The sequence below is a fragment of the Erithacus rubecula genome (genome assembly GCF_903797595.1).
Source record: "Erithacus rubecula genome assembly, chromosome: 1".
In the NCBI taxonomy this organism is placed as follows: Eukaryota; Metazoa; Chordata; class Aves; order Passeriformes; family Muscicapidae; genus Erithacus; species Erithacus rubecula.
The window spans coordinates 28357929-28365748 of record NC_136658.1 but is presented as its reverse complement, the minus strand read 5'-3'; the positions used below and the strand labels follow the sequence as shown (position 1 = coordinate 28365748).

The window sequence follows — 7820 nt, the reverse complement described above, 5'->3', positions numbered from 1 at the left end:
AAAAATTCCCATTATGAAATGCAGTTAATCCCCATTGACTTAGAATCACAGAATATTATTTGCTGCTGCCTGAAAAGCAGCAAAACACACCGTACAGGAGGGCATTTTAGAGCAACATTCTTGCTCTAAATGCTGAGGGCTCTTTTTCAATTCAGATGGAAAACTGTCTGGCTGATTTTCAAGGAGATATTTAAGGTTATTCAAAAGAAAAGGTCAGACAGTGAACAAAGAAACAATGACAAAGCAGGAAACCCAGCAAACAGTAATCCCTGTGAATCAACCACGCCTAAAAGCCCCAACAACTAGATGAACGACTAAACCATTTGTCCCAATTGCAAAACCCACTGAAGTGGATTCAAAGGAGGAAACTCCCTGGAATGTATGCAAACGAAGGGCAGTTACTGCAATAGGACTAGGGGAAAATACTGCAATAAAGAGCCTTTAGGACTTAGGGGAAGGGGGGGCGGGGGAGGAGTACTTAGCAGCTGTCGGGGACGTTGCAACCGATAAAGAGAGTTTTAGGGTTTTCAAAACTGCACTGGTGTGCTCGGGAAAAAAAATCACAGGCAAGGAAATGGAGAGATCAGTCAAGGTGGATCAAATGGAAAGAAGGTACAGATAGACAAAGCCAGTCAAATGCAGTCAGTATGTTTGCACATTTTTAAAAATTATTTTAATATCCCATGTTATTCTGCTTTTTTTTGTTGTTGGTTTTTTTTTTTTGTTGTGTTTTGTTTTTTTTTTGTTGTTGTTTTTTGTTTTTTGTCGTGCATATGGTCTGTCTAGTCAGCAAGTAGGATGAAACGTTTATAAACCTGAGACCTATGAAAATGCATTTCTCTGAGTGCTGATCCTTAGGGAACAGGATCAGGCCAGTGACACTGTGCTGATAGGGGTGTCTCTGAAGTATTGTCTCCTGTCAGCGTTAACCTATGTGTGCATGTCTTTTGTGGACTTGCATGCCACTCTGCTACTGCTGGGGTGTGAAAAAAGCTCTCACTCACCTCCACTGACCCAGAAAAAAAAAGGAAGCCACTGGACTTTTCAGTCCACCAAGTTCAGCTGCCCTCAATACTTTTCAGGGAAAGCAGGTATACCTGGCCAATATCTACAGGCAATTCTCCTTGTTCTACTCCCACATCCAAGCATGGTAGTAGGAATGGTAGAGAATACCCCACAACCTCTTCCTTTTGGTATAGGCTTTCCATTAGTTTGTCTATGAGCTTTTTGAACCTGATGATATTTTCACCTTCTGTAACGCCTGTAGCAGTAAGTTCTTATAGTGTAAGGTACCTTTTTAATGTGTTTTAAATTGATTACCAACTAGTTTTATCACATGCAGTCTACCATGCAAAGATTTGCTGAAGAGCAGTTTTCCATTCACTTTATCTATCACCTTCATTATTTTTGTAAATATCAGTACTTCATCTTCTCAACAAATTCTGCTCATTTTTTTCGCCAAGTGATGAGATCCCAGTCTTTTTAGTGTCTCCCGATAAAACATTTGTTCAGTTCCATAATTGTTGTCACTGAGGATCATGCTGCAAATTGTAAGACTACCTTAGAGGGTCTGGCTGGAAACCTGTCAAATGCTTTGCCTACATATAAGGCAGAATTCATTTCATAGATAGCTCACATTTTAGGTGCAGCTCTTCCAGCTCCAGGAAGAAGCAAGAAGCAGTCCATTTTCATTGCAATGATATTTTTTCCCCACTCCAGCCCGTTTTAGAAAAGGAGGTTTATTCCCTGGAGAAATGGCATCTCGCAGAGCAAGCCACGGAGCGATGGTGACACTCAGTGGCCCTGCAGGAAAAGTGCACCTTCCGAGCTCCCGCCTCTTTTTCCAATTTATCAGGAAGACGGCGGTAGTGAATGAATTTTATGCACAGGTGAATAAACAGCGTGTAGCATAAGCATGAGCATCAGCCTGCATACTGTGTGGTACAGATCCTTACAGTACAGGCACATAAACAGACATAGTCTATGTAACTGCCCTTGCCTTCTTTCCCTTTCCCACACCCATTTAATCACTTCAGCCTGGGAGTGAGGGCATCACCTTCAGGTACCTCAGAAGGAAAACCGTGCTCTAACAAGATCAGAATCCATTTGGGGCCATGTTATGTGTTTATTTGTGTCCTCCTTTTAAGGAGTCTACATCTCACTCCTTTTAAGAGCTTCTTTTTGCAGAAAAATCCCTTGCTGCCTGAGATGCTGGTGACCAGATTGCCTGTTAGCTGCCACCTATGCTCTTCTGGACTTTTTTTTTTTTTTTTTTTTTTTTTTTTTTTTTTTTTTTTTTTTGACAGATTAAAGCAGCAAAACTTAGCAGGAAATGTCCCAGTTGCCTCCAGATCATTTGGGCAGCCAATAGCTACCTGTAGTGAGGTGGTGGAAGGAAGCCTCCTGACCACCAGCCCTACCTTTGCTTACACATTACAAATGTTCCTTTCTTGCTCTGGAAGGTATTTCCTATGGATGTCACCAAGGACAGGGAGCTTTTCAACAGCCACAGAATGGAGCAAGCATCAGATTGCCCATCCAGCACAGATTAGCCACTTATTGCATTCCCTAATATTTAATTCAAGAGGCAAAGGTCTCACTGACTTCTATTATACATTCCTATATTATAGGAGCTTGCCACACAGCAGATTTTTTTCACCTGTCTGCTTTGCCAGCTTCCTCAGCTCCTCATCTGCAGCTGAATAACATCTATCTGATTTGAAACCACAGCCTGGAAATATCTGTTTGTATTCATATTTCACACACTTGTTTTTCTCACTTATCTACCCCACTCAGGTACAAGGTGCCAAGACATCCTATCATCAGAAGCAGAGGAATCTTGGTGGGCCTGCTTCTATCAAGATCTAATTTCATGGCAATCTGATCCCGTGAACTGTAAAGCAGACCCTTGGCACATGTCCATTTAGAGATGGGAGAGCCTGGCTTACAGGCACAATGAGCGTGCTGGGTTACAGGCTTCAGGTTTTACTTACAACCTCCCTATCTGAAGTTCAACAGCTGGAGGGCATTGACCCCAAAGCTCTTCCAGTCCAGCCCAAATATCCAGAGGAAGAGACTTGCCAGGACAGGCAGCAGATGTTGCTTTGCTCCATTTGCAGCGCACTATTGAAGACTCTCTGTTGATTCCTAGAATGTCTTGGGAAGGGACAATGTTAGGGAAACAGTCCTGGGAGGCATGCTCAGTCCCTAAATTTTTTGCTTCCTTCAACTCAACCCTGTCTGCTTTTTGTACAGCTGTTCATGGAATGTATAGCTTGGCTCCTCAGGTTTTCTACCTCCCCTAAATGCTTGTTAAGCACTGCTGTGAAAATTTGGTTTTCCTTTTGTCCCCGTGTGGAAGGGCTGGTTCTGCTCATTTTATGGACCAATTGTTCTGAATGGTAAAAAAAAAAAAAAAAAAATGTATTTGCTGTCCTTTTGCAAGCTGTGTTGATCAGGCAAAGGGGGTATCCCAAGAAATCCTTGTCACATGACCTGCTTCACTTTATGTTCCTTTTTCCCCTTTTTTTTCTCCCAAAGGTACTGCCTGTTTAGAAGGATTGCCACTGCTTCCCAAATTCCTGGCTTATCTTGTTCACTCCTTTTCCATTGCCCCTGGGCTTGTTGACTTCATACCTTCAAATTTTTGGCATGACTGGCCTGGTAATTTATCTTTTGGCAATCAGCTCTCTAAAACTAGTACCCATTATTTCTTATCTAGTATCCCCCTTTTTATGAGTGCTGCCTTCCTAATGGCACTGCATATCCTGCTGTGCCATCTGCATTACACACTATTGTCTTGTTGCATGTGCTGCATGCTGAAATTCCTCAGATTATTGTCTTTTTTAAGTAGTGCCACAGGTAAGGATTAGTCATTTGGGTTAATGTTTTGACAGGATGGGACTAGATGTTGTCAGAGTCTAAACATGTAGTGAATTTGGAGTGAGTGTTACTTTGGTTTCATATCCTCCCTTCTAAGACTGCTGTACAGTTCTTTTCTGTCTGAATGAACTGTAAAGTATTCCTTCCTTAGCACTCCCTTGCCTCTTCCCACTCTTAGGTTGTGACAGAAAAATGACTCACAGGGTCAGGTAGTAAACCTGGGTTAAAAATAAGGTTTGTTTTGGGTTTTTTTTGCATGGAGTTTAGTTGCAGATAACTATTGTGTTAATTGAATTGAAAAGGGAGTTCAGAGATGAGATTTGGGGAGAAGAGAGATTTAAAGCACTGTGGTGACCAATTGCAAAGTGTGTAATCATAACATGCAGTGTTTCCTTCTTTTTCATGCACTGAGATCTTCATTAACTCTCAAGTCACTGCCTTCTTTACAGGTTCCACATACTTTATTTCACTTGCTCCCAAACTAATGCGTATTAAGCCAGTTTTCACATAGAAACATAAGGCAAAGGAAATAGAGTGTTTCCAACACTGCAGGGAATAGAAGAGCTGGAACAATGAAGTTTTCCCTATGGAGGCAGAAAATTCAAGTTGCAGAATCAGAGCATACTAGGAGGAAACCTGCTTTGAGGCATCTGTAGAAAGAAAGAGGAAAGAAAAGGCAAAGTGCCTGATGAATTTTTAGGAAGGTGTCTGAAGGCTAAGATCTTATGGGATGAGTGGCAACATCTTTTTATCATTGACATAGGCATTTCCAGTTGTACTTAGGTTTGGGATGCTGTGAGGACTGTATGGAAATGAAATAAAAAGAAATCATTTTCACCTTCCATGATATGCTCAAGCCTTAGTCTACATTGAGATCAATACCTGGGCTAGAAACTGCCCACAGCTGGTAAGTAGATCCCAATTCAACCTGCAGTCCAAGAAGGCTCTGCCTCACATGACAGGATTAAATGCAGAGCAGAGGTGGGCTGCTGTGCCAGCTTAGCAGCAGTTCTCTGCTCTGTTCCAGCTGAGTTTGCACTAACCTGAACTGCAGGGGAAGGTGTATTCTCTCGCTGCCCGGTCATCTGTAGGAACAAGAGGAAGGGGTGTGAGCTGCAGGACTGCGTGGTAGGGCAGTGCCAAACTTCTTTCTCAGCAGCACAGCCATCCCACTACCTCAATTTGTCACTCCTCAGACTGTGAATGCAGGAACAAACTCTAGTGGGTCAGGCCAGCAATTTGTCCCCCCAACATGTAACCCATACAGCTGTAAAAGATCATTGTGACACCTTCTAATGCAAGGATGTTTTTGGTAAATAAACACAGCATGTCCTGATAGCCTTGCATATTTAGTAGTAATTAGCATTTTCAGTCAGATAACACTCTTTAAATTGTGTGTACTATGCATAAAAATTCTTGTACAGGATGAAACAGCAGAGAGAGAGCATATTAGGTGACAATATTTAGCTCTGTAATAGCTGGATTTAAAAGTGTCTTTTTCTTGCCATGGTCTGGAAGGGGGAACAAGAATGTTATTCAGTATATGACATGTAGTGTTGCTTTCTAAATCTCCAGTGGCAGTTTTTCCATTTTGTTCTCAATTTTTTTTTTAATAATTTTTAATGTTCCATCTGCTGTTTTGTCTCATACTGAACACAGAATAATGAGAGAGACTCAAAATATCTTCAAGATCTTCTCTGTGCTAATAATTCATTTAGAGCTTTAAAGGGTAACAAATTATTTTCCTATTATCCTCCGAGACATGGCAGGACACAATGGATGATAGGATTTTTATACTATACATGAAATGCATACAACTAAATTCTGTCTTCTAGTGGATCAGGGTAGCACTATGTAATACTGACTTTAAATAAATGCCAAAGTATTCTCCAGAGAGGTAAAAAGCTGGAGAAGTCAGAGCAAATTGTAAGAGAAGTCTTCTAGCTTGAAGATAGAGGAGGGAAGCAAACACAGTCGTGGAACACATTAACACCCCACAACATAATCTAGTGCCAGGCAGCCTTGTCTCAAAAACTTTTCTAAGCAAGTGGCTACTTGAATATTGAAGTTTTTTACAGAGGATACCCAAGTTTGAAGCTGCAGGAGGACGTGCACTGGAATAAGGGAGTTAATGGGAATTAGGGTCACAGACATAATTATATCTGAGTGGGGGGTACAATTGTTAATTTATGCCAATGTCAGTGAAATCTCACCTGGCTTATAGTAGTCATAGATGTGCACTGTTGCAGCTTTCAGATTCTGCACTTCAACATCTTGTTCCACTGAGATGTTAAGATTCAGAGGACTCTCACCCAGCTGGAGAGAAGAATGGAAGTGAGTAGATATGTACTGATCATCTCAAAATCACCTACATACTAACTTTGCTCCTTCTGCATCAGAGTTTTCTTTCTATCTTTCCAAGTTCTTCCACCCTCTTCCTATTCTGTGAAAAGAGGCTTGACCAGCCTAAAGATTTGTATTTCTAATCTTCAAAAGTCCCCATACAAAGTACTTCAGTTGCTATTACTTGAATAGGCAGTTCCCTGTGATCTTCCTCTTACCTCTTCCAAGTAGATTGTGATTTTGTCTGGTTTTATCTCTGTCTTTTTCACGAGGGGTACCTTCTCCAGCTGTATAGGAAGGCAAGAGATGAGCATGGTTAGCATCAGCTTATTTGCCTTCCCTGTTTCACAGCAGGTTTGGTATTTGTCAGTGAACCACTGTTGACAGAAGCACTTAGCCTAGGACTAGTCAGGTTTGCCTTCCTCAGCACTAGAGATTGTTGGGTGTACATCAAGCCTTAGAAAATATTTTTCAGTTTTGGTACAAGTGTCCTTGGGCTGTGTTCCTACTTTCATCACTTGTAGCAAAGGGAAAACTGGTTAGTATGAGGCTATGTAGGCTATGGGATTCAACACCACTTTATGGAATATCCCTAAAAATGGCATTGGTAACTGCAATGCCCAATGCACCCCAGGTGATTCTAACTAGGTGCTTTTTCATCATCTCTCTGACCTCTTCCTGTGTATACAATCCTCCCTATAAACATGAAAAACTGCACAACCACTTGTGCAAGTGGAAAGCTTCCTTATGAAATAGCCTGTTACATCTTCACCTGTAATGACTATTCTCTGACACTTCTTAAATATTTGGATATTTCTGACTGAAGAGAGATTTTGATATCCTCAAGGAAAGCCGAAGGAAAAGTCTTACCTCTTTCACAGAGCTCTGAACAGGAATGAACCCTGACAGCATCTCCACCTCCACCAGGGCCATGTTACTTGTCCCACGGTCCCCTACGTATCTGCAGGGGGTCAGGGGACAAGCACGTTAGTTGTGGAAGGCAGCACAGCATTTCTAGGAGATGCTAATGGAGACTTCCAAACTTTGCCCTGCCCTAGACTGATATGAAAGCTCAGAAGCATGTCTAACTGGTGGGATAAAGGGACAAAAAGTAGTCCCCATCCACTCACTCAATATGGACACAGATTGTGCAGCAAATGCATTATGGTCAATGTGGAAATAATGTGGCTTCTTGTTGCCCTCTCCAACAGGTGGAAAAGACCTTTGCTGTTACAGGCTGAGAGTGGAAATGTTCCTATTGTTCACTTTCAGTAAGGACAGTAAGGCATGGAGATTATGAATCAAGACTCTCATCCTAGACAGATGCAGGCAAGTGAAACATGGATAGGGACTGGAGTTCCCTGTCTAGTTCCAGCAGAGATTCACATTCAAGGGGATGCACCTCATGCCAAGCATCCCCCAGCATGGGAGCTCAGCTGCTGGTGCTCTGGGGACTGCTGAGCTGCTCTGTGCTGCCTGAGATGGTTGCTGTGGTTCTGCAAGACACTACCAGTGCACTGCCATGCTTGTCCAGGCCTTAATTCTCAATTAACAATCTTCTTGGGATCCACGGAGAAGAAGAGAATTATCCTGTG

At 42.1% G+C, this 7820-nt stretch overlaps 1 protein-coding gene across 2 annotated transcripts in view; it reads right to left on the bottom strand.

Moving 5' to 3' along the window:
• Positions 1-1521: 1521 nt before the first annotated feature.
• The window catches only part of LOC306804198 (alpha-2-macroglobulin-like protein 1), a 30362-nt gene continuing 24063 nt past the window's right edge, over positions 1522-7820 (bottom strand). Inside the window, exons 33-37 of one of the 2 annotated variants that reach the window (XM_079310474.1) lie at positions 7096-7186; positions 6444-6512; positions 6096-6198; positions 4926-4967; positions 1522-1541 (exon numbers count right to left, since the gene is read on the bottom strand). In XM_079310474.1, coding sequence (XP_079166600.1) covers positions 1537-1541; positions 4926-4967; positions 6096-6198; positions 6444-6512; positions 7096-7186 — 310 coding nt within the window. In that variant the 3' untranslated portion in view covers positions 1522-1536. Of the gene's footprint in view, positions 1542-4321; positions 4533-4925; positions 4968-6095; positions 6199-6443; positions 6513-7095; positions 7187-7820 lie in introns of those variants that run through there. The other variant, XM_079310473.1, reaches the window with a different exon arrangement.